This window comes from Ciona robusta, chromosome 5 (assembly GCF_009617815.1).
Source record: "Ciona robusta chromosome 5, ASM961781v2".
NCBI classification, from domain to species: Eukaryota; Metazoa; Chordata; class Ascidiacea; order Phlebobranchia; family Cionidae; genus Ciona; species Ciona robusta.
The window spans coordinates 408,959-423,776 of NC_143239.1; the positions used below are offsets into that span (position 1 = coordinate 408,959).

Below are 14,818 nucleotides of genomic sequence, written 5' to 3' on the forward strand. Positions count from 1 at the left end.
ATAAAATCGTATCCTCACAACTCCCATGGACCGTTGTAAATTGTTTAAAACACGATCAGAATATTTGGATATTATGTATTAAAGGTGTCCCATCTATGTTAAATAGAAACAGCTATGTTTTGAACAGGTACAAAATGCGAAATAGTATCAGTTGCTTATTTTGAATGCTCTCTAAACCATACAGTAAAGCCGATGAAATTTTGTAGTTTGCGACTGTAAACGATTAAACTGGTTTCATAGATGATAGATTTATAAAACAACCTTAAATATTTCGTAAAGTTTGATTTTGTCTCATAAAACTCGTTTTAGTTTTGTGAAAAACTATAAGATATAAACATGAGGAAAATAGGGGGATAAATATAACTACAAACTGCAGAATAATGTTATTGTAAATATATTTCAATATGGAGTCCCATCTTCCCTCCACTTGGAGATAATTTATGAGATGTGGCTTGTGCGGAAAACAGTGTAGTAATACCTAATTTGTGGCAAAAATGTAAACTTTATTAATAGGTATTATCAATTTTCTCTTATTACAAGTTCATATGCATTTGTAGGATACAATATTAACAAATAATGTTGAACAATACCCATTATCGTTTAAAAATACCAGTTTTTCATAAAATATTGTACTAGATAACATGTTAAAACGTATGGCAGTAGAACAAGAAAAAAAATATTTAAACTTGATTTTCAATTTGTTTATCATTTCATTTAAGTGTCGCATTTCATGTCCAAATTTTCGCGATTATTCCACAGAAATAAAAAAGAGTAGAACGCGCATCTCCAATTTCGGCAAAAGAGAGAGGTGATACCATAGTACACTAACAGTGTACTATGGTGATACACTCTCTCTCTTTCGCGGGTCGTTCCCGTTTACTATTGTAGTCAATGGAGTCGATGACGTTTTATGTAGTTTTTCTTCGTTTTTTTTGACTTAATTTAAAAAACTATTTTCCCTCCGTCCCTCCACCAGTTTCCCTACCGTCCCTCCACTTTTTTGGGGCAAAAATTAGTTTCCCTCCGTCCCTCCACCAGTTTCCCTCAGTCCCTTCACTTATTTTGGGTAAAAATAGTTTCCCTCTGTCCCTCCGCCCATAGGGTTTAAGCAAAGGAATTATTATTTCCCTCCGTCCCTCCATTTTGCTTCCTTCCCTCTTTTTAGTAACGGTATTTTCCCTCCGTTCCTCCCTTCCCTCCTTTTAGTACTCAGTTTCCCTCCGTCCCTCCTTTTAGTGTTGTCAGTATACTCTGGTTATACTCCCCAACGTGAAACGTCTATACTAACTTTGATACTATCTACCTATTCACCCAGTAAAACAAAAAAAAGTAAGCAAGCAGAGCAGTTGAACTTTTTATTTGATATTGTGTTTTCAAATGTATGTGTATTACAGTGTGTGTTTATATAGGATGTTGTGGGATGTAGTATTGACGACCTGCGTAGTTATCGCTTGCGCCGTGTTTGTAATTCTGTTCATTGCTTTCCTTTGGTTTATTGTGTGGGAATTATTTCTCAAAAGAATTCGACTTTTCCAAGAGTTAACGTCCAACAAACAAGAATAAACGACTGCGGATCGTTACAAACAAAGTTTGTATGAAGTGTATTGATAATGCTTTTTGTTTTTTACTAAAACTTAGTGAACCATATTTATTAGTGTTTTGTTAACACTTGCTCATAATTTAAGGTGCTAGGGAAGAATCCTTCCCATTTTATTTGCTAACAAATATTTTTGTGTTTGTGGGACTTTTAAGAGTAAACGTTTCGCAACGTCTTTTCAAAGTCTGCGATATGTTTCGTGGCGCAAAAACCACCCAATAGTACAATTTTTGATCATTTTACAGCTCATAATCCAACAAAGCTAATATAAAAGAGTCAATAGATTTATGTGGGCAAAGTTATTTTTTCCTATAATTATAAAAAGATTCGAAATTCTAGATTCGAAATAAACTATTCTAGGATATCCTAGAATACCTAATTATTCTGTAATGTGCATCCCTAGCGTCATACTAGCGATTGTCCCCTTGATTATTTAGACTGCTGGTGCTTAAAAACAGGTTTTAACATTTGCTTTTTTACGTTTAAAGGATTGTCCTGTCTACAATCAATACTTCGTACGTGCGCGTGAACACTACAACCATGTCAATGATTTGTTTTAGTTATATTTACTAAAAAAAATTAACATTAAGTGACAAAAACTTGTGTGGCCAGACTTATTACGCCACCCGTGTCTAGGCTTCCAATGACCAAGTATTTAAAATAGATTGCCATTAAACTTGCTTTGGATGTTTTTGTAACCATTTTTTCATCTCTATTTTTGTCCTCACTTTATTCATACCAAATGTAAATTTTGTAAAAGAGTTTAATGGCAGTATTTAGAATAGCAGAAAATGGAGAATTTATGCTTTGCAGAGAAATGGAGAATTCATTTTATTTGAAGAGCATCCCTTTACATGTTGAGGGACATGGAGACAAACTCTTGAAGGTAAAAAAATTGAATCAACTAAGGCAGTGGCGCAACCACCGCTTTTAAAAGAATTATATTCAATATTTAGTTATGTAACTGTTGCAATGGTTGAATTTGGCATGATTATCCTAGCCGGTCAAACAAATGGGAGTGTGCCAAGGAAAATCGAATGGTTTAACTTAACTCCTACAAATGGGAATCTAATAGCAACATGTTGCAATTAGGACACTACACACTAGTAACCCCGTGTGTCTGGACTTATATTTTTGACTAAATTCTTAAAAATTTTGACGCTTTCCGATTTATTGACTTCCTTCACGATTTTGATAGTTAGCGATCGCATCAAACGTAGGCATGGCTGAGAGAAAACGAACCAAGACCTATCATTTTAAGGCTGAATGGGAGAACGATTATTTTTTTGTTTATTCCTAATCAAAGCCTTTTTGTTTAATCTGCCATGCAAGATGCCTTTGGCAAAAAAAACCTGATTTAAACTGTGGCCTAAGTTTGTGAGTTTTCAGAATATAAAGGCTTTTACTGCTTCACCTAATCTATTTCACAGTTCAGTTTTTAGAAACAGTTTTCCAAATAGTCAAAATGTTTTGCTACTGATTAGGAAATTATGTTTAAAATTTGTTTATTTGAACAGGCACTTTATGATCAGCAAAGAAACTGTCAGCTCTGTGATGTTTCATTGATTGTCGAAAACAATTCGTTTCCTGCCCACAAAGCTGTACTTGCATCATACAGTTCATATTTTCAAGCTTTGTTTGATCGAGGAAAACAATCTGATGATGTTGTATCTAAAGTGAGCACCTTGTTTAGTTTTAAACAATTGTTTTATCCTTTTTTGTGCAAATTGTTAGAACTTTTACAAATTATGGCACAATAACCAAAATTTTGAGAGCTTATTGTTTTTCATTTTTGTTTTTGCAGGTTTGTAATGTGACAACCATTCATCTATCTTCTGTTTCATCGAAAACATTTATCCCGATTTTGCATTTCCTTTACACATCAAAACTTCATTTGTTTGAGGAAAATATTCGAGATGTCATGAAGACTGCTGGAAAACTTCAAATACATTCGATTGTACAGGTATGAATTGTGGCTGTGTTGCACAGTTTCTTATGTTTGCTTTTAGTGATATGAAATAATGTACTTATTTGTGAGAATTATTTTATAAATACTCACTAGCTGCAGTATTGGGTCATCAGTACCCCGGAATCGGTATTTTTGTAACAAAAATATAATATCACAAACCATTATGTATTCCTTGCTGTGCCACTGTGTAGTTCAATGTGCACTATCTTTTTTACTTTAAACTGTCACATTATAATTCTCCGATACTGAGTGATTCTGTGGGCTTGTCTTGAATCACATTAGCGTATCGCTGCAATTGTGTTACGTAACTGCAGTCTGCAAGGTCTGGAGCCAAACAAAACATTCCTTCTGTTATGTATCCAGATGCTGCAGTTATCATGTTGTTTTACTTTGTTCCAATACCATGGCGCCATGCATTGTATAATTAGCGTATATAAGCATGTTGTGGCCTGTAGTAAACACGAGACACGAGAATGATGTAATATGAGTCGTTCAGTGCTGCATCGTTTTGTGTTGTTGGAATATGAAAATTATGCCTGGCGCTGTTAGCACAATGGTTAGCGCGCCTAACCCTAACCTTGAGGTGTGGGGTTTAATGCTTGTTCATTGCTGCTGGAATTGTGGGCGTATGTTAATTATAAAGATACTGCAATTGCTCAAACCTAGCGGTCACTAATGTGTTATCAAAATTATAGCCATACGAAAAATCCCCCCAAAAATAGTCACCCACAAAGTTACTTAATGTGATAACCAGTAAGCGAGCAAGAGGTGTATAAAACAAAACCATCTTTTTTGTTTCTCCGCCACGCGAGTGTAAATAAGTTACATGCATTTATTTATTTATATACAATATTTATATATTTCAGGCATGTGAGAGAGTAATAGATGATAAGATTGTACTTCCAAGTATTCATGAAATAAAGACTTTAAACATTCCGTGCACGAACATGATAAATGAAAACTCAACACCAAGTGTTTTGTTCGTTGATTTAAAATCTGAGGATGATGATGAGAAATCTTGTGAAGCTGCAGATTCCACCAATGCTTCTTTCCTTCCATCCAGTAGTGATGACACTGGTGAGAAAAACACGTGCTTCTATTTACTTTATATATTTTCATGTCAGCCCTTTTAGCACCATTGTATATTAAGGTTTCCTAGTTTTGTTTGTGGGACACCAAAATATTAGTTACCTATATTTTACATTTTTGAGCCCCACATGATAAATTTCTTTCAATAATTAGGTAAATACTGCATCACACCACAGGGGTTTCTAAGCATTGCAGATGTTTTCTGTCTTTGAGAGTTTTGAATAAACTTTCTTTTTTTTAAATACCAAAATATATAAAAACTTTCTAATTGTAACAGAAAAGCAAAAGCTATGTGGAAATCGAACATTAAAAAAGAAAAGCAACCCAAAGAAAATTAAATTTAAAGAAAATGCAAGCACACCCGAAAACTGGAAATTAACCCGAAGTATTGACAATATATGTAAGTTTTAACGATACAATAATGTAAAACACAATACAGGAATGTTATTTTAAGTGAACCCAATAAAGATGTTTTTGTTAGTAAAAGATAGATCTTTGAAGCTTAGAACAAAGTGGTAATTTATCAATTAAAAAAAATTTATTAAAGCATCAAGTGAACGTAATTTGCCTGTATGTATTGTGATAGTGATCAGCTGATATTTAGACAAATGTTGTACAGTAGCCCTATTTCATTACCTTAGCATTGAAACCATATGTCACTGTTACTTTTTAATGGCACGTGGTATATTGCACAAGGATGTTTCAACCACTTTCAGTATGTTTACAGTTGTTGTGTAAAGCGTTGTGTAGAATTATGTTCCCTTCACCTAACATTCACTTCACAGTGACTCCAGTCATTCATTAGTTTAGTATAAAAAATAAGCTTTACACTGAACTTGCAATAGGTTTACCCCCTTATCCTCCAATATTAAGTTTGACTAATATATATATATATAATATATATATATATAGATAGGCTTCCAGATTGTTACATGCCTAATATACCATCATATTTGTTTTTACATTTTGTGGGTTTGCTCTTACTTAAATTAGGTCTCTTGTTTGACCAATTATAAAAACCGTCTGCAATTAGTTTCTGCCACGCTTTTCTCCTAAGGTTCAAATGCACGAGTTTAGTTTATTTTAAACCTCTATATAATGTATGGTTTATTTATTTTTAAGCCACAATCTCGCCGACTTCTATATTTGGTCGTATTGGAAGCCAAGCTGGTCGTCGCGTGGGGTTGTCACAGCAGGTGTCAACTTCAACTTCAGTTGACAGCGCAAATAAAACAATATCCAGCACCTCAGACTTTTCCATTGATCCGCTGATATTCGAACCGACCAATGAGAGTCTTGGAAATATATTTGATAACGACCCAGCCTTAATTGTAGATGACTTAGCATCTGAAAGGTTGAGTAAAACATTTAATTCATGTTCCTTATTTATTTTAACCTTGTATTAACAGTTGTTTGTTATCCAACAATTTTACTGAGCAATCTTCAACATCATTAGCAACACCGAAAACAACTGAAGCTTTGCAAGTAATACTTGGTATGTTACCACGGCGCTAAAAATTTCATGCTTCTATATTCATGCAGGTTCAGTCAGTCTACTCCATATCCCCAAAACTTACAAAAAAAGTAAAGCTTTTTAACGAGAGGTCACCACCAGAAATGAATAAAAATTATTTACTGCCAACTAGTGTTGATAAAAACCTTGTCCCATCTTTTTCATCATCGCTGTTCAACGAGCGTCACACCAAGGTATCAACATCAAATAATATTGTAACAAAAGTTTTTGTTTTTGATTTCTAATACTTGTTGGTTGTAATGGATGTATCTGACAACTATGTTGTATTAACATGCCATATTTTATTTAATTGAAATATTTTATACTGTGTTGCAGCCGTCAGTTTACACCTGCAAAGAATGTTTGAAATATTTTACAAATATAACAGATGCTTTTCATCATTGTTATACGGAACATCAACAAAGTAAAAAAAGTTTGGATATTTCAAACCGGTGAGTGTAGAAGTATAGCCTGGTCATCATAAAAAAAAAATACAACCTACGAAGTTATATTCAGGATAACTCTTAAGCTGACACAAGGTGTATGAAATAGAACATCCGTGTTATAACAAAATAAATATTGTTTTCCGACTGCGCGAGGATAAATCAAGTTAAACTCATTCACCTTTATTCAGAAAGTATTTGTGTTTAATAAACAAACATTATGTGAAAAGGTTGCTTGATACAAAGAGTCACAGTTGCCAACATTGTGGACGGATATTTAACAACAAAAACAACCTGAAACGTCATATATTGATCAAGCACACGGCGGATAAGAGATTTAAATGTAGCCATTGTGGAAGAAGGTTTGTAATTAAACCTACAGTGGTCTAGAATATTCAGTATTAAGTTTAATTTAAATTCAAGTCAACAATTTCAACGTCTAACCCATAGTCCTGACTCCTGAGAACCTAACCTAACTTAATCTTTAGATAAAGTCCTTTATAGCCACTATGTAGTAAACCATTCAAATTCATAATTTTGTCACCTCCCAATTGCCTGGATTATGTAAAAGATCATATAAGTTGTAAGTTTAAGCATAAAACATTGTAAAGTACTAGTCAGATAAGCATCTTTTTACAGATATGCAATTCGACAGTCTCTTCAATATCATATTAAGTCGGTTCATAATAAAAGTATCAATGACATAGCAGTGGAAAGTCCCCAAACCTCTTCGTTGATGATGGAAAATTTTAGTTCCCTGCTCGCCGCACCTACTGTTGCCCATCCCACAAGCAGGTACATGGACAACATTATTATGTGATGCCTTCTGTTTAAACTTATTTTTTGTTAGTTTAACATTTTCAAGCTCTGTTGAGTTAAATGAGGATGTTTTAAATGAAGCGGAAACATTTGCAAGCACTTGCACGACTTCATATTTGAACCAAATTACTTCTACAATAGGTAATGTATTATCTATACCTATTTAAATGATTATTGGTACAATTTTTTTAAGGCCTGTTTGATCTTCATTAACAAAGATCCACAAAGTTGTGTTCATCTATAATTAGATGGTAAACAACATTCATTCAATCAAATAATATTGCTTTATAGAAACTGATAGAACCATTAACACCATTGAATGATTCAAACTCTTAAAATAGAAGGTGTTCAATACAATTTGTCTTCAAACAGGAACGTGAACAACTTAACAAGTGCGTTTCATTAGTTGCCTTGGGTTGAAGCGTTTAGACAGTTGAAGCACTCGTGTAATTGACATGATGCTTCTTTACACCTGATGTTTTGTAGATAACCTTCCACCAAAACCCAGTTGTAAACTACCCACCATACAACATATTGAAAGTATCCGCTCACCCGGAGTTTCACTACCTGATGATATTTTGGTAATATATGTTGTTAACTGTAGAAAACCTAATATTTGACCCATCGTTAATTAGGTTGAAACGGGAATGAAAACTTCTGTAAAAACCAAATCAACTGCATCTTATCAAGGTATCTTTAAAATAATATCTTTATAAAAGGAAGTACAAAAATAATTACATAAACTATCAACAGGAGGTTCTCCATTTGTACTATCCGAATCATCGAAGCTGCCTGCTTTACTTCCAGCATTGCCAGAAGATCAAAGGAAAAGTCCCGGAGATTTTCATCAAATAACTTCCCACCGTGGTTAGTAAAAACTAAAGTTTCGAGGATTTCTATGTCTTTCCAGTCATATTTGTAAATGTATAGTTTCAAGTATACTGATTAAAAAATATGTGTAACAATATAGATATTCTTTCCAGTTGCAGCAAAGTTGCATCGTTGCGATCATTGCGGACACATATTTCCCACCGTGCAAGCTTTTACTCGTCATAAAAGAGCTTGTAATAAATATGAATGCCCTATTTGTCACAGAGGATTTTCACAGGTACATTGTTACATAGCTATATTACATAATATTGCACAATACTTTTTAATGGTAAAATTATATCTAAAGGTTGGAAATATGAGAAGACATATGAAAATTTTTCATTCTGATCAAAAACCATTTGAATGTAAGGTGTGCAATAAAGCTTATGGAATCCAACAAAGTTTTCGATACCATATGCGTGACAAGCATGGCATAATACTGGGCAAGCCTAATTCAAAAGCAGAAGAAAAATAAACAAAACTTTAATATTCATTCATTCTCTCTTTTTATTATTATTTACATTATCGTGAATAATAATTAATGTAACTATGTTGCAAATATTATAAAGATATTACCTTGTGAGTTAATAGCTGTGTGTGTTATGCTTAATACGGTATCAAATTAAATGGCTGTAGGTCCATACCCCTAACTTACCTGCTGTAACTTTTTGTTTATGGAATTGACAGAATCCGAACCATCCATCATTAGTGGTTAGTAAGACTCAGACTTGTTGTTCTAATATGAAAGAGAAAACTTGAAAGTGTCAACGTGAAGACGAAGACAAGTTATTAGTAATCCTGCGCTGTGTACAATGATTAAAGTAGTGCACGTACACCAATGCAGATATAATAGCCAGCTGATCTCTAGTAAAGAATATACAGAGCGAAAGTTTAGTAACACGTAGGCAAAGTCGAGCAAAACCCTATATAATTATTCCAACCTAGTAGTTGACTACGGGGTTTTTACAAACTGTCTGCCGTAAAAGTTACAAGATCAGGCCGCCATTACGGAATTAATAAAAACAATAGACGTTTGATATAGTAAGGTGTCGTAAAATGAGATAATTGAATGAATAAATGAATGTAACTTACTTTATCCTCGCGTGGCCGGAAAACGACAGTCGTTATCACACGGGTTTAACATCTCGTGCCAGCTTACGAGTTACCACGTATGATACTTTGTGAACTTATCAAAAAAACAACTCCCGTACCTTTGTAAACTTACATTAGTTAACCTCGTCAGTCGTCGCTTAAAAATCCTTGTTTTCATTTGGATAAACTGTACGCAGTAATTAGGTAATGAAGCAGGTTAATATTATTCATATGGTGTTTAATTATAAATAATGTGTTAATTACGATTAATATTAATACGGTATAAGAGTAGTGCATTTGATCCCTACTTAAATGGTAATAGTTTGATTCAGTCGTGAATCGTTGTGTGGATTTCTTATCTCACCAACACGTGCCCTCCCAAATTTCCAGACAGTGGTTCCGCTAAGAATAAAGAATAAACGCTAGAATTAGGAATTGAGATTAGGAATGAAATTAGGAATTGAGAAGTGCGGAAAAAAAGTCGCGCAAAAAAAAAACAACGATCTATATGACCACTAACGTGCTCAATAACGTGCTCAACAATGAATGAATGAATGTTACTTGGTTTTCCTCGGGAGGTAAAAAAATGACAGTCGTTATAACACGGGTGTTCTGTTTTAAACACCTCGTACCCGTTTACTGGCTACCACGTAACTACGGGCTCTGTCACGTATGTAAGTTTGTTCTGTATGACTGACAATTTAGACAACCCATAGGTGGGTTTATTCAATTGCTGTTAAGGCCTTGCTATAAAACACATACGACGATCCTTGAACCTGTAACCTATGGGTTAGAGGCAGGTGTGCTAACTACTGTGTAAAAAATAAGTTTCATTCATTTATTGAAGTAACGATGTCAATCCTTCCTGTGATTGCCAAGTGGCTAATAAAGTTTGACACGAAATCATTACAACTTCTGTAAATAGAGGGTGTGTCCCAATTTGACAGATCCACCCATCGGTCACATAATAAGTTGTTTATATCAGCGATTCAGAGATTTACGTCATGTTTTTAAAGCTGAGTTTATTCATTCAATTTGTAACTCAAGTAAACGTCGTAAAATAGATCACACTGCACAGAAATAATATATCTTTGTAAATCTAGATTCCATATATATTGGAAAATATTTTTTTAGATAATACAAGCTACAACTTCAAACGTACTTTCATTGAAACGAGTTAATTTTTTTCTGCAGTAGTTCTTTGTAGCGATAAGCTGAATAGTTGTTAATTATAAAACAATATAACAACCCGTCATAGCATGGCATAAGTATTAGTACGTAAAGTTTTGTTTACTTAAGAAAAGTTATACCATTGAGCTTCTGGTCAAAAGAAAAGTTATACCATTGAACTCTTAAGAAAAGTTATACCATTGAACTTTGTGGTCTAAAATTTAAGTTTATATATTGCTTTAATTGTTATGACTTCGGTTTGTTTCAGAAATCCAATCTTTTAAGTTAGTTGAAAATGAACTGAGAGCAAAATGAAAGATTCAGACGATGCACTACTCGACTTACTATTATCTGATCCTGGTTCAAACGAAAATTCTGGTTTTTCAACTGAACCAAATCCATCAAAGCAACCAAGTTCCTTTCCCCATAAAGTTTCAACTCAATTTATTACATCTCCTTCTGGTAGTGATTTACTCAAACCATTATCGCCATCCATTTACCTTACCCCTTCGTTTACTAATACATCTGATGAACATTTAGAAGATATTTTGTCGCAAGACTTCGAAAAAGGAAACAGAACAAAGACAAAATCAGCATTTACAAATACATTTGTCTGTGACAGCAACAACAACAACTTGCTGTGCAAACATGAATCCGACAGTTTGTTTCCATGGTCGTTTCAAGCAACAACAGAACATCACGGTTCCATTCATAAAAATGAGAACGAATGGTCTGGCACTTCACCAACACCTGTCACAGATGCATCAGTTACACAATCCAATGCTGGAGTTGGAACATCTTGTTTAAATTGGAATGAAGGAATGCCATTGTCTTTACCTGCAATTCCTCGCAACAGTAGTTTAGCAAATGCATTGAAAGATTTCGATAAAACTTATCAAAAAGTTAAACTTAAAAATGAAATGAGTGACAAAAAAAGAGATTCACAAAGCTTAAACGATGCATTTGTAGCTTATAATATTGATAACGATAGCAGTAACTTTGCACCTTCATATTCAAGATCCTCATTCAGGGCTCTTCTTAGCGATCCGGAAGATTCTTTGGATGCTCCTCTTTCTTTTACTGCCAACAACCATTTTGATCACAGGATTGACAATGGTCCTAATTGTTGCATCAACACTTACTCAACTTCAACACATACAAATGTTTCAAGCATTGCAAAATCAATAACAACATCAACTTCAGTTATCACAGTTGAAGAAAAACCACCCACTGCGCTTGTAAATAACTTTGATGACAGTTTATTTAAAATGGGGAACCAGGTTGATGGAAGTAACTTCACCATATCTACCACAAGCCAATGCATTAATGAGCAATCTGTTGGCTTTTCAACAATGAATACGGTTGATCTTAAACCAAAGGTCTGTGCTTCATGTAAAAGTTTGGTGGATGTTAACTATTTTAATGGATCAGAGTTACAACTTTGTTTAACTTGTGCATCTTCTTTGAAAATGTCAACTGAGACTGTACAAAATGAATGCACTGTTCCAGTAAGTAGATCCTCCCAAACAAATGAACAATCTTCAATTGCACACCTTGTTGCACTGAACACACCTTCATCATTATCAACAACGCCTCTATTTATTTTCGTACAAGGTAAACTTATCCCAATCACAATTGCACAGATGCCTACAAACAGTTGCAACCAACTAGGAAGTTCATCCACTTCTATTCCCAGCAACACCCCCCATGATAAACCACCATCTGGTGCTTCAACCTCATGTTTAATGACAAACAACGATGCACAAAACAAAATTGATCAAAACTTTAAAAGAAATGAAGATATCTCCCAAAAAAACTTGGTTAAAATTGCCCCACTGCCAGTTATTAAAGCTCAACCAGGAAGTTGTGTTATGATTGCTGGTATTGCTTCAGGCAGTCACTTTGTAAATCAAGGTGGTTTACCCATGGATTACAATCTGCAGAAGCAAGTGAAAACAACAAAACCAAATGAAGATGCACTGCGGATACATGTATGTACTTATCCTGGATGTACCAAGAAATACACTAAAAGTTCACATTTGAAAGCGCATGTGAGGTAAATACTAATTACTAATGGGTATTACAATACTTTCTTCATTACCTTGTAAAAATAAAAGCTTAACTGTCGCCCCCTAAATTCTATGCATTTTCTGGTGGTGTGTGTCGGTTGTTGGAGCAATCACGTTGTAACTCAAGAATAGCTGGTTAGATACTTTATGCTGCAACTGTAGTTTGTGCATGTGTTTTTGGGTAAGACACTTAAAAAAGCATTTAAATAAATAAGTAAAGTATGAGATGGATAGTGTATGTATGTCCAGGTCTCCACATTTATACAAAGATTTAATTAAATGGGTAATGGTAGCTTTTTAGTTTATAAACATTTCTGTACTATATTTCACATGTTCATCTAACTTTATATAGGAGACATACAGGTGAGAAGCCTTACGTGTGTAAATGGCCATCTTGTGGTTGGAAATTCTCAAGATCAGATGAGTTGGCACGACATAAACGTTCTCATGAAGGAATAAAACCTTATCCCTGTCCAGTGTGCAATAAAAGATTTTCACGATCCGACCACTTAGCCAAACATGTTAAAATTCACAAGTACGTTTAATTGAAAAGTTGTCTTTTACAGAATGCAGTCATTTTTGTTTTACCTATGCATGCCATTGGTATCACAATGGATGGTTAGTTAAAAATTATTATCGGCTCTTATCACATCTTCTTCTGGTAGTGGTAATTTTTTTATTTATTTTTTTACTCTTTGTGGGTTTGGCCCATTACCCCAACACTCGGGAAAGCCCATTTAAGTCTTTCATACGACTAGTACTGTGACATCGCAGTTAGACGCAAATTTCGCGCATCATGTTTTACCCTTGTGTGCTTACGAGTTACCACACTTTTCCACTTTGTGTATGATTTTTGCTTTGACATGACTTATAATTTGGACAACCGATTAGTGGCCGCTAAATTGGAGCAATGTCCGAGTGTTTTCCCAAGGACACATATGCCAATCAGTATAAGTATCACCGTCAAATATCGAACCGGTGACACTTTGGTTACGATGCAGGTGCATAAACCACTGAGCGATGGCGCTGGACTAGCTGGTACATAATAAATACCTAGTTCAATGTTGGATGCTGCTACCATTGTGGGAATTCGTATCCTTGCTCAAGACACATAAATAAGCATACCAACGTGTCTATCACCACAGTTATAGAGATGCTCAAATTATGCATATCTACCTACATGCTACATACAAATTTTGTTTTGTGTTGGTATGCCGTATTAATGATAATTGCTCCAGCCCAGTGGTCTCTAATAGTGTAATAAAGAAATTCCCACACACAGCAACTGAAAAAAATAGAAACACTAAACACACCCACATGGTTGCATACTCAGGAACTCAAAAGTAGTAGGATGACACATATGGCATACAACTGGACACCCATGCTATTACTACACGTTTATTTACTTTCATCAAAAACAACATAAATGTTTATTGTTTCACTTTTATAGAAACAAACAAAAAGTTCCAGCTTTGAATTCAAGTGAAGTTTCAAATCGACCGACTTCAGTTACAACAGTCGCAAGTATTTCAACTTTATAACACGTGCAATCAACACTCATCCACCACTATGTAGAAATGACTGTTCTTTTCAAATTCTTTGTATTTTTTACTGTCCAGTCATTTTAAGTAACTTTCATTTTAGTCTTTTCTCTTTACATTTAAGAACAAATGAATGGACTGTAAACATTGTTTATACAGTTGTTTTAGAGTGGCAGAAAGTTTTCATGCAACTTTTACCCAGTGGTGCTATGTGAGCGTTTTTAATCGTGTTTATGATAAAAATTGTTCCAAACAAAATATTCATTTTTGTTTTAAAGTTTCATGGTACAATCTATATATGTGACCGTGGCACTTGTCATTGCCTTATTGTTTTTATTCAACCAGCACTGTGCTATGTAGGACTTCTATTTGTAGCTGTGATATAAGGTCGTAATAAATTGAAGTAGAAATGTGGTGTTTGTGTCAAGTCTTAATAGTTTTCAAGTTAAACCTAACAGAAATGAGAGTATGTTATATGTAGCCTAGAATAAGCAAGTACCACTAACAAACTTATTTAAGATTAGTTCAATAAGTATATTTTATTTAATTTCTAACACTTATCTTCAAACTGGATGTCTTACATATACTACTTTTCTCATCTGTTAAAAAATATAGTAGGATGGTGAAAGTCCCCTTTTAAAATCTC

The 14,818-nt window shown here is 34.3% G+C and overlaps 2 protein-coding genes and 1 long non-coding RNA gene across 6 annotated transcripts; 2 read left to right on the forward strand and 1 right to left on the reverse strand.

The window, feature by feature from the left end:
* The first annotated feature begins 1,370 nt into the window (after positions 1 to 1,370).
* Positions 1,371 to 8,954, forward strand: LOC149735260 (uncharacterized). Of its 4 annotated transcripts, XM_089878513.1 has the most exons (19): positions 1,371 to 1,592; positions 2,086 to 2,139; positions 2,411 to 2,483; positions 3,115 to 3,273; positions 3,402 to 3,560; positions 4,433 to 4,643; positions 4,933 to 5,055; positions 5,778 to 6,009; positions 6,065 to 6,140; positions 6,198 to 6,362; positions 6,505 to 6,620; positions 6,842 to 6,973; positions 7,251 to 7,406; positions 7,462 to 7,571; positions 7,917 to 8,011; positions 8,066 to 8,120; positions 8,184 to 8,297; positions 8,414 to 8,538; positions 8,608 to 8,954. In XM_089878513.1, exons 3-19 carry the CDS (start codon positions 2,415 to 2,417, stop codon positions 8,773 to 8,775), a joined length of 2,265 nt encoding a protein of 754 aa, XP_089734639.1. In that variant the 5' UTR covers positions 1,371 to 1,592; positions 2,086 to 2,139; positions 2,411 to 2,414; the 3' UTR covers positions 8,776 to 8,954. The 4 variants fall into 4 exon arrangements, with proteins under 4 accessions (XP_089734639.1, XP_089734637.1, XP_089734636.1 ...); XM_089878511.1 differs by lacking the exon at positions 2,086 to 2,139; XM_089878510.1 differs by lacking the exon at positions 2,086 to 2,139 and having other exon boundaries at positions 1,371 to 1,588.
* Positions 6,142 to 10,735, reverse strand: LOC149735261 (uncharacterized). Its single transcript, XR_016385071.1, has 2 exons — positions 9,393 to 10,735; positions 6,142 to 9,036 (listed from the first exon to the last, which is right to left on the reverse strand). It is a non-coding gene; the product is annotated as an uncharacterized LOC149735261 (long non-coding RNA).
* A 48-nt stretch (positions 10,736 to 10,783) lies between these two features.
* LOC149735262 (uncharacterized) lies at positions 10,784 to 14,587 on the forward strand. The gene is made up of 3 exons (XM_089878514.1): positions 10,784 to 12,618; positions 12,984 to 13,166; positions 14,082 to 14,587. Exons 1-3 carry the CDS (start codon positions 10,874 to 10,876, stop codon positions 14,170 to 14,172), a joined length of 2,019 nt encoding a protein of 672 aa, XP_089734640.1. The 5' UTR covers positions 10,784 to 10,873; the 3' UTR covers positions 14,173 to 14,587.
* The last annotated feature ends 231 nt before the right edge of the window (positions 14,588 to 14,818 follow it).